The sequence below is a fragment of the Siphateles boraxobius genome, unplaced genomic scaffold, assembly GCF_051911475.1.
Source record: "Siphateles boraxobius isolate OS27281-9 unplaced genomic scaffold, OSU_SipBor_1 50, whole genome shotgun sequence".
NCBI classification, from domain to species: domain Eukaryota; kingdom Metazoa; phylum Chordata; class Actinopteri; order Cypriniformes; family Leuciscidae; genus Siphateles; species Siphateles boraxobius.
This window is the reverse complement of record NW_027509142.1, coordinates 2,565,558-2,579,105: the sequence shown is the minus strand read 5'-3', so window position 1 is coordinate 2,579,105 and position 13,548 is coordinate 2,565,558. Positions and strand designations below refer to the sequence as shown.

Here is a 13,548-nt window from a genome sequence, read left to right as displayed (position 1 = left end):
GTGGCAGGACCATCATCACTCTTGGCATATAAATTGCCTGGAGATGTTGGCTGTGTTCAGGGCTCTGAGGAGCTTCCTCCCAGACATCAAGGGTTACCACGCCTGGTACGTTCGGACAATACATCAGTGGTAGCTTATCTAAACCAACAAGGGGGACTCAGATCGCGCCCTCTATCCAGATTGGTGCATCAGATTATCCTATGGTCCCAAGGGAAACTATTGTCTATCAGAGCAATGTACGTTCCTGGGGTTCAGAATCAGGGAGCAGACATCCTGTTGAGGCAGGGGCTGAGGCCCGGGGAATGGAGACTTCACCCGGATGTGGTGAAGTTGATATGGGAGAGGTTTGGACCAATGGAAGTGGATCTGTTTGCGTCTCGAGAGACGTCCGACTGTCCACTTTGGTTCTCCCTCACACATCCAGCCCTACTGGGGTTGGATGCCATGGTACAGGCCTGGACAAGGCTACGCCTGTATGAATTTCCCCCAATTGCTCTGCTCCCAGGAGTCTTGGAGAGGGTCCTTCAGGAGGGCATCAGTCTACTTCTGGTAGCCCCATTGTGGCCGGCTCGAGTATGGTTTTCAGACATAATATCACTCCTGATAGGTCCGCCATGGCAGATTTTCTCAGCTCCGGACCTGTTGTCTCAGGCGGAATGCACGATATTTCACCCTCGCCCGGAGCTGTGTAAATTGTGGGTCTGGCCCCTGAGGGGGTTCAGTACCTAGATGCTGGACTATCAGCTGGGGTGGTTGAGACCATACTTAGCTCTAGGGCCCCGTCCACTAGGAGATTATATGGCCTTAAGTGGAATGTGTTTTTCACTTGGTGTAGAGAACATGAGTTAGATCCAGTTAACTGCCCGGTGGCTTCAGTTCTGGAGTTTCTTTAAGATCGTTTATCCGCGGGTCTCTCACCTTCCACACTTAAATGTCTGTGGCTGGTCATGCGCTGGTCATGCGTTTTCTCCGTGGTACATGGAGGATGAGACCGACAACCAGGTCCAGGGTTCCTGCTTGGGACCTGGCTGTGGTTCCTCGTAGGGTTATCCCTGGCCCCCTTCAAATCCCTTCAGTCGGCTTCCCTCAAGGACATGACGTTCAAGATGGCTTTTCTCTTGGCTATTACCTCTTTAAAGAGGGTGGGAGATCTCCAAGCCCTGGCAGTAATGCCAGCCTGCTTGGAGTTTGCCCCTGGCGGAGTTAAGGCTATCCTGCACCCGAGGCCTGGCTATGTGCCTAAGGTGCCTTCCGACATGGCACGATCTACGGTCATGTAGGCATTTCATCTTCCACCTCATGTGTCGGCAGAAGAAGAGAGGCTCCATTTGCTCTGCCCTGTCAGAGCTCTGAGCATTTACCTCAAGAGCTCCTCTTCTTGGAGGTGGTCGGACAAACTGTTAGTGTGTTTTGGGTCACCTAAGAAGGGGCTCCCTGCTTCAAAACAAACCATTAGTAATTGGATTGTTCAGGCTATTGCCTCGGCCTACCAGGTACGCGATTTGCCTTCGCCTTTGGCCGTAAGGGCCCATTCTACTAGAGGCATGGCGTCCTCTAGGGCCCTCCACTCGGGAGTGCCCCTCCAGGAGATCTGTGAGGCAGCCGGTTGGGCTACCCCGCACACTTTTATCAGGTTTTATAGTCTACATCTCCCTAGTACGCCTGAAGCACAAGTGCTCTCGTCCTAGCTTTGTGCCTGTGTTTAGTTTCACTCTAGGGCACGCCTTTTTGGTGCGTGGCATAGTGGGCATTCGTTCCCCAAAGAGTCGTTTTCAACGACGCAGTGCAAGTTCCCTCGAAAGGGAACGTCTCGGGGTACGACTGTAACCCTTGTTTCCTGAGAAGGGAGCAAGACACTGCATCGCCTTGCCACGCCCCTTCATGCCTCGGAGCGGCTTGCTTCACGTGTGTGCCGGCATCATTTTGTACTTCTGGTTATGCCGTCACATGTTACGTCATGAAGCAACACCAATCAGGATTGGAATGGTTTCATTCATACTTCAGAGGGACCTTCTCACAGAACAAGGGTTACAGTCGTAACCCGAGACGATTTCATCTGGTTTTGATGAAACATATTACTGAGTATCATCATAACAGTGGATGCTAATTCCATGTTTTCTTATAATATTAACAAGTGGCAGCATATTGAAAATAGCAGACGTCCTAACACAGATCCTTGTGGCACTCCATAATTTACTATCATTATCTTAGATGTTTCCAAATCTAATCAAATGCCTGTCCAGTTAATAATGATGCTAGTATTTGTTATGTTTTTCCCCAATGTATACACACAGTTAAATGTCCCCCATTAAGAGTAGTGCAATTATATATAGTCACATCTGTTGCCCTATATTAATTATCCTAATGATATAAAAATGTATTTTTTGTTGGATTTAATGGTGAGATTTTAGCTTCCAGGGCTCCAATGTCAAATGAATTGTTTAATTGGCAAATACATGAAACACTGTAGACGTTACAACCCTCATTTAATTTTAACCAGAACAACAATTATATTGGAACAAAGCAAAAAACAAATAAAAATAAAGATGAAAAAAAGAGAATAGACATAAAAACATTTCCTGTAACAATCTTAAAATATACATTGTAGAATTTCGAAATTAATTTCTATTTTCTCTCTCTCTCTCTCTCTCTCTCACACACACACACACACACACACACACACACACACACATGCACTCAAGTGCACAAATACACTCTCACACAGAAGTATGATTTTTCTTTTAAAATGTCGTAGAAGCACACAATAAGGCAAGACTGGGTTTTGTGGGGGATGCTGTTCACATTCGATTCTTTGGTTAAGATATTACAGATTAGTCTTCAATGTACAACTAAATAAACAGTCCTCATTATGCAACATGTGCTCTTCATAATGCATACAAATGTACCAAAATATGATGCCATAAATAATCAGATGATTGTCACTGATTACGTCCGACACAGTGTCAAGGCGCTCGTCTTTAAAACCATATGTACTAACCACTGAAGGTGATTGTGGGTTTAAAAAAACGAAATAAAAATCGATAAAAAATCAACACCAAGCTGGATGCTATGTGTGGATCATAAAAAATAAAAAGAGTATTGAATCCACATACTGTATATGCTAACATTCCAAACCTAGAGTGTTTCTACATTACTAAAAGAACCTGAGAACACGTGGATCGGAATGGCCCGGATCTTATTGCACATTTTGATTTGGAATTAAATGTTAATTTCACTTTGTGCTGTTTAAAATCCCCTGTTGACCAATTACATGCCTTACCACACTCAAAAAAGAATCAGAGAAAAACTGAAATATTACAATTTTACATTAAAATACAATGTTTTTGTTAGGAAATACTCAAGCACCTAGTTAAGTGTAATTGCTTTGGCAATGATGTAATTAGCAAAAAGTTCTTATATTAAATACAATGAGAAATTAAAGGCAAGTGTTAGATGCTGAGATTTGTTTTGTCTTGCTATAAACCCATTATAAAATAGTCAGTTTGCCCTCTTTTGCTTTGGACTATGTAACCTGATCTACTGAATTTTCCTGCTTACTCGCCAGTATGGCGAAGGTAGACACAAAAGTGATAAGGCACTCAAAATGAGGGCAATCGATAAAAACCATGCATATGTACTGTCTTTCACAATAATCCTTATGGCAAAATGGCTTTATTTGGAAGCTTGTTTCCACCAGGAGGGAGAAATTTTTTTTTGACTCTTCTCACAATCCTAACTTTTTTCCTCGCAATTGCATTTTTCTCCCACAGTTTTCTCGCAATTGTACATTTATATTATGCAAATCAAGACTTTTTCCTTTCAATTGTGAGTTATATCTTACAATTCTGACTTTTTCCATGCAAAAGCGAGTCTAGGTCTCACAATTCTGAACTTTTTCTTGCAAATGTGAGTTTTTAATCACAATTGAAAAAATTTCCGCGATTGTGTTTATATCTCACAATTTAGACTTTTCGACTTTTTTCTTGCAAAAGCGAGTTATCATCACAATTCTGACTTTCTGGCATTTATGAGTTATTACATTTCAAACTTTTTCCAATTCCACAAGTTTAGGTTCCACGAGTTATATCTCACAATTCTGACAATTGCGAGTTTTTTCACAAATTTGACTTTTTCTCACAATTGTAATTTTTATCACAATACAAAAAAAAATCTTGCGATTGTCAATTTATATCTTACAATTCAGAATGAAAAAAATTCTTGCAATTCTGAATTTTTCTCGCAAAAATCGAGTCTATATCTCACAATTCAGACTTTTTTCTCGCAATTGTGAGTTACCACAGTTCTAACTTTTTTCTCACAATTGTGAATTTTACATGCTGTAATTCAGACTTTTTTCTCACAAAAGCGAGTCTACATCTCACAATTCACACTTTTTCTTATCACAGTTCTAACTTTTTCTCACAAACAATTTACATGCTGCAATTCAGACTTTTTTCTCACAAATTCGAGTATATCTCATAATTCAGACTTTTTTTTCTCACAATTGAGTGTTTCTTAATCAGATATTTCAGATATTTTCCTCGAAATTGTGCTATACCTCACAATTCAGACTTTTTCCGGACAATTGTGAGTTTATATCTCGTAATTCTGACTTTTTATCTCAGAATTGTGAGATAAAATGTTGCAATTAACTTTTTTTTTTGTTCCATGGCAGAAACAAGCTTCCATTTTTTAGACCAAAACGCTGCAGTAAAAATGCTCCAAAAGCACTTTCTGTAACACCAGGAGGTAGATATAACTCACACATTTGCACTTTTCAAGAAAATCAAGCCAAATTGAGAGCAAAACTTGCAAAAATGTGTAACATTCGTGTAACTTGCGTTTTCCATCACAACAAACATTCAGTGTCTTTTCCTATACAAAAAAAATCCTATTTACAAGACTTTCTCATCCTACTGAGCACAATCTGAACCCCGATCAAAGGTCAGAGGTAGCAGACTTCTGTGTCCAAAGATTGTGAAAAAAGGACAATCAGAACAAACATATGCTATCATAAAGTTCCTGATTAGAGAAAGACTTGTATTAACCAGCATTCCTTTCCCATTCGCTTACGATCACTTTTAAAAAGGCCTTTGTGCCTTCAGAGTCTAGTACCATAAACATGACAAGGGTCACAATCAGAATTAACCCACCACAGATTTCCAAAACCTCTCCTCTCACAAAACGGTAAGCAAAAAGAAAGAAATAGATTTATCCCTGAAAGTACATTTTCTTTTCCTTTTAAGGAACAAGACTAAATATACAACACAACCTAGTGCAGAGGATCCTGGTTTGTGTTTTGTCCATGATTGTGATTATGAGCTTCAGGTTTGTCTAATTTTCTTTTCCTCTTTTTGTTCGTACGTATTCGATGACCAGCGTCTGGAGGTGTCTGGGCACAGCGGTCATTCAGTCCTTGACGAGTCTGTAAACGTGATACTGTGCTCCGTGGTCACTTGTAGACACCTCAAACACAAAAGCAATGCAAAGCAAAGTCTCTTGTGTGTCTCTGTTTGTGACAACCTGGGGAGGAGAAAAACACTTTAGGGAAAACTGTGGTAGAAGACTATATAGTAACACTAAATTGACATTAAAACAGTAAATTAACACTGACATACGCTTGGAAATACATTTTTATTTGTACTGTATTACAACCATAATGATAAATGACTTTCATTGGAATCTGGGATTTTTTTCCTAATTTGCATTTTTAATCAATACTCACCGTTAATAATGTTTTTGAAGTCAAATTCGGTGCCTTATTTGAATTGAAGTAACAAGTGTATTGTAAAAAAAAAAAAATTTTGAAAGTAAGAAAAAATGAGACAAACATCATTATACACAAAAATTCGTATTGATTCAATATTGCTAAGAATGTATTTTTTTTTTTTTTTTGGTGTCCAATAGCAAAACTGAAATCTTTTTTCATAGCTGTGTTTTGACAGTACTGAGCTTACAAATAAACTACCGTTCAAAAATGTGTGGATAGTAAGATTTTTAAATGCATTTATATTAACAAAAATACAGTTAAAACAGTAATATTGTGAAATATTATTACAATTTAAAATAAATGTTTTCTATTGGAAAATATTGTAAAATGTAATTTATTCCTGTGACTCAAAGTTGAATTTTCAGCATCATTACTCCAGTCTTCAGTGTCACATAAACCTTCAGAAATCATTCTAATTTGCTGATTTGCTGATTATGAAACATTTCTTATTATTATCAATGTTGAAAACAGTTGTGCTGCTTAAAATATTTGTGGCAACTGTGAAAAATGTTTCTTTTCGGGATTATTTGATGAATAGAAAGTTTAATAGAACAGACTTTTTGAAAAAGTATTTTCTAACAATGTTGTCTTCACTGTCATGTTGGATCAATTTAATGTGTCCTTCCTGGATAAAACTATTTCTTTAAAAAAAAAAATCATACTGATTACAAACGTCTTAGGGTTAAGGTCCCTAAGAAAGGAACGAGACTGTGCATAAGTTGCTAATGCTATGGGGACGGTGTCTGAAGCACATGTGAGATCTATTGGCCGCCGGCAGTCTGACGACGTCGCATGGAGCCCCTGAGCTTATAAAAGAATGCCTGCTTTACAAGTCCTCAGATTTGAATTGTTTGAAGAAAGACGCACAGGCAAACCAGAAGCATGGCAACACAACGCAGAGTGTCGTTTTCTCATCAGGGAAGTGGAGTTTCATACGGAACCCTAAGGCAATGTTCACATTGTCAGTCCAAATCGGATTCAAATCTTAATTATTGACTGTTAAATGATCGAATTTATCCAATCGGATATGCTCAAAAATCAGATTAGAACTGACAGCCTGAACCTGGCTTAAGACGTTTCCAATTTCGAGGGAATTTGACACTGCATCAGTTGTTGATGCTATGGGGGATGGAAATACCTATTACCCCATGGTGACCAGTGCCTGCCTGTGCGCTTTGAATGTCAGCAAGCACAATCTTGTCAGACTAAAGCACTGAAGGATTTGATGGACCTAGACCCAGAGTAACCTAAAAAATCAGCAACCAATCAGAACACATCCTGTGACACCACATCCTTGCTCACAAGTTAGCTCAGTGTTATAGCCGCTAGGAAAAAAGCCCTGAAACTTCCATGCTCAACCGTTTTTGAAACGGGGACTACCGCATTAGACCAGTCTGAGCCACAGCTACAGGACAACCCAGAGCCCCTAAGAGCAGAGCTGACAGGGCAGACTATAGACATAGCCTCGGATAATTCCATAGTACTACATCTGGCAGCTGAACCAGGTGATCAGTGAATCAGTCGCTCACAGCAACTCTACATATCACCCTACCAGACCTGAATACAAGCCTAAGGGAGAATTCATCAGCTTCCAAGAATATCCAGATTAATGAAATAGAGAGGCAACACAGAATGTGTCGCTAAGTGTGATACAAACTATTCCGCAAAACTTTGCTCCGACCTTCGAGGAACCTGGGGATGGAGATCAACCCAATTACAGGGAACATAATCCTGCTTCAATACCCAATATTATAATTTGCAGAAGACAAAAAAGTGAGAGAGTGAAGTTTCCATACTCAATCTCAGCTTTCAAGCTCTACTCATCTAAAAGGCAACCTAAGTGAAGGGAGCATATAATTAAGCATCCCGTTCCTTAAAGACTAGAAGAGTCCTCAGGAGAGAGCAGTCTTCTCTACCCTCAATCCTCCTGAAGGAGAAATAGCAATAAGGAAAAAAAGTGCTTTCAATAGATCTGGCGAGGGAGCACTGAGAGAGGAGTGCCTATGACAGTGCTACACTCTCATATTCCCATCAATCTACTACCTCCAGTGTAAACCAGAAGGGGCTACTAAGAGAGTGAGGGCCGTAGCACCTCTCTCAACTACTTTCTGCCAAGTTGCCCTCATTGGCTGATGGTTGCCCATTCCTACAGTTCTAGCAAGGAGGTGTAGATGCATATCTACCTTTGGCCAAAGCAAAAAATAGAAAATAAAACAACAATAGAAAGAGGCTGAGTAATTTACATCAAGTGAGATATTTTTTTTTGGGGGGGGGGGGGGGGGGGGACCCTGATTGGACCCTGATTGGACCCTGGAGGAGATCAGACAAATATGGGGGGCGAGGTTGTGGATGCCCTTGAATGTTAACAGAAGAACTTTGTATTGGATATGGAACTGGACCTGATGCTGTTTGAGAACAGGAGTGATGTGGTGAATGGAGGGTGTTCGAGTTATGATGCGGGCAGCTGAATTCTTGACCAGTTGAAGTTTATGGAGGTATTTGTGAGGGAGGCCGAAAAGAAGAGAGTTGCAGTAGTCCAAACGAGAAGAGACTGTGGACAAGAACGGCAGCAGTGTGGGGGGTAAGGGAGGGGCTGAGGCGATTAATGTTTAGTAGATGGAAGTAGGCAGACCGGGAAATGTTATTGATGTGGGGCTGAAAAGATAATGTTCTGTCAAGGATGACTCCCAGACTCTTAACCAGGGAGGAGGGTGAAAGGGATGTGCTCAAGTAATGTCAATAGTAAGAGAAACGCTGTCGGTTTTGGAAAAAGTGGATTTAGTTCCAATGAGGAGAACCTCAATTTTATTACTGTTTAATTTGAGGAAATTTTGAGTAAACCAGGTTTTTATTTCTGAGATACAATCAGTAAGGGAGGTGGGGGGGAGTGTGGACGAGGGTTTGGTTGAAAGGAAGAGCTGAGTGTCATCAGCATAACAGTGTAATTGAATGTTAAACTTGCGGAAGATATTGCCCAGGGGAAGGAGATAAATGATGAAAAGTAAGGTCCCCAGAACGGAGCCCCGGGGCACACCTGAAGTGACGGGAGAAAGACAGGATTTAAAATACATAAATTGAACGAACTGAGTGCGGCCAGAGAGAAAAGATGTGAACCAGTCTAACGAAGTGTGGGTGATGCCGATGGAAGATAACCTGTTGAGGAGGACGGTGTGACATTGTTGGATAGTTGAAGATGAAGTTGAGAGGCAACTGTTTTTTCAAGGATTTTGGAAATTAATGGTAAATTGGATATAGGACGTAAGTTGTTGAAGTTGGAGGGATCTGCACCTATTTTTTTAAGAATTGGGGTAATGGCAGCAGTTTTGAATGATGTAGGGACAGTTCCAATGGTGAGAGAGGAGTGGATGATAGCAGAGATGAGGGTAACCAGGGAGGGAAGGCAGGCTTTAACAAGTTGTGTTGGAAAGGGGTCAAGTTGACAAGTGGAAGGCTTGGATTTCCTGATGCAATCTGTGATTTCTTAAATAGTGGGGAGCTGGAAGGAGGAGAATAAATGGGTGAATGGGTGAAAGTTGGCTGAGATGCTGAGGTGATGGATAGATCCAAGGTGCTGGTGGATGTTTTAGATTTTTTCAGAGAAAAATGACATAATGGAGTTGCAGAAGGATGTTGTATACAAGTAAGGGTGGAGAAAGTCCTGGGGTTGGGTGATATTGTTAAGGCGAGACACGGTAGGCAAAAACATCGTTTTTTTTTCACTGGTCAATTTTGAGATTTTAGGATATTTGTCTTCAATAACATGTCTTCTTTCAGACTTGTGGTGAAAAAAAGTCAGAAATACACATTTAGGTCTTTATTTTACAACACTTTGCCTGTTTGCGTCTGTAGATTTCTCATAAACTCATCAAAAGTTGTCGTTATAAATCATCCTTCTGCTCCGCGATCGCGATCTGCACTCCGTCATCACACACACCGTTAGAAAGCTTGCTCTCTGCTGTACAATACTGCCGGATCCAAATATGGTCATTTCCTTTTTATCAGCAACCAATCGCGAAAGTAAAAGGGGGGATTTTACTCTAAATGCGCGATCTCATTGGCTGATGCTAATTCTTTAAAGCCCGTTTTCTCAAAATGACTTTTCTCTCTCACTCCAAGTCCGAAATCTCCACGTCAGTAGCACCTATATACACCAAACTTTCCAGTCTTGTACCTAGTTATATTATGAAGACATTTACAGAGGAATTTGTAAATATATTATTCTTAGCCTGATTTACATAACATTTTATTCCAAAAAACATGTCGAAAATCATTTTTTTAAGGCTATTGGCAGTATATTCTGATTTACAGGATAACAAAAGTAGATATCCATAAATCCCTCTGTAATTTTTTTCCCATCTAATATGTGAACACAATGAAAAAATAATTTTGAACCTGGCTTTATCCAATACTCAGATTTCGTTTTTTAAAATATATGCAGATTTGGGCATATTTAATTAGATAATGTCTAATTTGCATATTTAAACATTAAATTACAGAAAACTTGTAATACATTTTTTTCTCATCTTAATGTAGGTAATCAACTGGCAAAGTTTCATGGTGATATCTGCTAGTTAAAAAAATACCCTATTCACCTGTAGTGTCTCGCCTTAAGTAGGGAAAACAGTGACTTAGAGTTTCCTTTATTTGCAATGATTATAGTAGAGTAGTAGTGGGTTTTAGTGCTAGCAACAGAGTCCTTATAACATAGGATATGGTTATTGTACATTTCTTTGTGAATAGTGAGACCAGTTTGTCTATAAAGACGTTCAAGTTGCCGACCTTAGGCTTTCATGCGACGAAGATCGGGGGCGAACCAATGGGCGGAGATGGAAAAAGAAACAGATCTAGTTTTTAACGGAGCAAGGGAATTAAGAATATTATGGAGTCCAGTGTTGTAGTGAGAGACCAGATCGTCAGGAGGGGATAGATTGTGAGTGTCAGGGAAGCAGAAGGAGTGGATATTTGAAGTGAGAGTGGCAGGATTGATGATCTTTATATTCCGAAATGAAATAAGGCGTGGTATTTTAGAAATGGAGAGAGTGAGTTTCACTGTAAATGAGAGGAGAAAATGGTCAGTTATGGGGAGTTCAACAGCTGTAAGGTCTGAAGGGGTGACACCAGAACAGCAGATTAAATCCAGAGTATGTCCTTTGGAGTGTGTTGGAAAAGTAATATGTTGTTGGCATCTATAGTCTTTAGTAAGAGGTAGATTGACATTGTCCATGTGGATATTAAAATTACCCAGCAGTATTATGTTTGGTGAGAGAGAAGATAAGTGAGTGAGAAAAGCAGTAAAATCATTAAAAAATTCCCTATTCAGTTTAGGGGGGCGGTAAACCGTAGCAATGATGGTTGGGGTGGGACCAGATAACATGCAGACAGCAGATTCGAACAAGCTAGAGACAGGCGCGGACACCGGCGAGACTTTCCACTTCTCGCAATAAATTATCGCAAGACCCCTCCCCGGCCTGGGCCACGGGGTTGACAGATGTAAACAAACCCACTAGGGGTGGATTCATTCAGCTGAGAAAAGTCGTTAGGCTGTTGCCATGTCTCGGTTAAACAAAGAAAGTCTAGCTTACGATCGGAGATGAGGCCCTGGATTGAGATGTCCCTTGTCTGTCAGTGAGCGGATGTTGAGCAGAGCGAAGTTGAGTGCAGTGTTGTCACAGCTAGTGTTTGTGCTAGCCGACCGAGCTAGGCGGGCTAACACACTGTGGTCGACAGCCCGGTTGGTGGAGGGCGACGAGAGCTGGACAAGATGGACTTTATTACTGTTGGGCTGTTGTGGTGGAAATTCTGGCGGGACCCTCGGTGGATGTATCTCGGACGAGGCTGGAAGGCGATGTCCGGATGAAGGTGGAAAGCCCCCGGCGCAGGTCCAGGCAGGGGACAGCGCAGCCGGAGCAGATCAACGGCCGAATACTGAAGCAAACCCGTCACTAGCAGGTGAACAGACAGTAGAAAGAGCCAGACACAGACAAACAAGATGTATGTCCTAACGGCCCTCATTATAGATGGAGATTTAAGCGGCGTGAAAACGCAAGATGAGGCTCAAACAGAACAGAACAGGTGAGCTAACTGTGAAGATTGTGAAGGTAGTGCCGACAGATCGTAAAAATGTTTCGAATGAATGCAGTTAACGTTACACTGTCCGAATAGGTCATAGAACCATAAGGCGAGCCTTGAAAGTTAAAAGATAAGAGGTTAATGCGGGCGGCGGCAGCAGGTTGCACCAGCGTTTACTCGCGTCCGTTCCATTACTCTTCGCAAATCATTAGGGAACACCACATTCTGCCTAACAAACCCTCTGTTAAAAGTGAACGGGTTGCATCATCTCACTGTGACCAACAGCTTCAGCGACATTCAGCAGACCTTACATCAGAGGGCATGCTGAACAACAGCACTACTCTGGACCAGATAAGAAAGCGAATCGCCTTATATCACTTTGACGTCACACTCTCACTTAACGTTAGTCCATTCTCTAGACTTAAGCTCTAGAGGAGCATACGAACAACAGCATTGCCCTGGACCAGATAAAATAGCAGATCATATCATCTCACTGCGACTCCACGCTCTTGCTTTGTGCCTCAGCCCCTGCAAAAGCAGGATGTTAGCATTAAGCAGGGTCCTCCTAGAGAAGCAAGCAGACATAATCTGTGTCTGCTGTAATCTCCAAGCCCAGAAACCTAGAGAGGGTGACAGATATGAATAAAGCACTATCTACCTCTTTAACTCCTTCATTGGAAAACACCTGCAGGTCCATGAAGGAAGACCCCAACACCACACTCTAGCAGCGCTGCTGAGTAGAGAATGGGTGGATTTCATGGTGTGCAGAGCCCCACTAGCCTAGCTCGTGAGGTACAGACACTTGACTGTCATCTCTAAAAAAAAGAGCCAAGCGAGAGAAGAGTTCCCTTCACTGCCTTCTCCCTTTGAGAGAGAATCAAGCAAGAACAGAGCTTTATACCGCAAATGCATCGCTATGAGAGCATCCAACTCCCTCGAAAGCCAAACACGCACCAATCAAACACTCAAATCTATCCCTTGAGGGAAAATCAAGCTAGAACAGAGCTCTTATCTACATACGCACATACAAATAAAGCAGCTTCCAGAAGACAACAAAGTTGTTGGCATGTAATACAAGCCTTTTGTACACTCAGGCTCTCCATGTGACGTCCTTTGTGGAATGTGGCCAGTTCAATTCGAAATCACACTCATGAATTGGAAATGGCCCAATCTTAAAGGTGCACTATGTAACTTTTTTGTTCAATACTCAGTCAATCCTTCTTCATTATGGTTGTTTTAGTGCTGTGCAGGAATTTATTTTCATGGTACCGTGTCTATTAATGGTAAAGCTACAGTAACATCTTCAGCTAGTCAGCTTGAGATCCTTTCCATCTAAACTAGTTTTTATCTCTTAAGCCTAGTAGTGAATGTTTTATGAGCAGTAGGATAACCATATTCATCCGCATAGTCACACAGAGCCAAAGCACAACCAAAGCAATGTTATTCCACAAAATGCATGGCGTTATTTGTTAACTGCTAAAGGGCCAAAAGTAACAGTATTCCTTTAAATTCAGAATGATGCCCTGTTTTCTCATTCGCTTACCTGCAGTATAGTGAAGTTCTCCAGGACACTGTTCATCATATATTTCTCTGGCAGGTGCTTGAGTTTATGGATGAAGTTGATCATGTATTCACACATGGGTGAGCGATGGATCCGATAAACGTACCTCCCGCCCTCCACACGAGCATACTCTGTCTAGGGGTCAAAA

The 13,548-nt window shown here is 41.3% G+C and overlaps 1 protein-coding gene across 8 annotated transcripts in view; it reads right to left on the bottom strand.

Moving 5' to 3' along the window:
* Nucleotides 1-2,421: 2,421 nt before the first annotated feature.
* tead3a (TEA domain family member 3 a) overlaps nucleotides 2,422-13,548 on the bottom strand; it is a 48,697-nt gene continuing 37,570 nt past the window's right edge. For 6 of the 8 annotated variants that reach the window (XM_077204754.1, XM_077204749.1, XM_077204750.1 and 3 more), the window contains 2 exons: nucleotides 13,383-13,535; nucleotides 2,422-5,523 (listed from right to left, as the gene is read on the bottom strand). In XM_077204754.1, coding sequence (XP_077060869.1) covers nucleotides 5,410-5,523; nucleotides 13,383-13,535 — 267 coding nt within the window. In that variant the 3' untranslated portion in view covers nucleotides 2,422-5,409. The remainder of the gene's footprint in view (nucleotides 5,524-13,382; nucleotides 13,536-13,548) is intronic. The other 2 variants (XM_077204753.1, XM_077204752.1) reach the window with 1 other exon arrangement.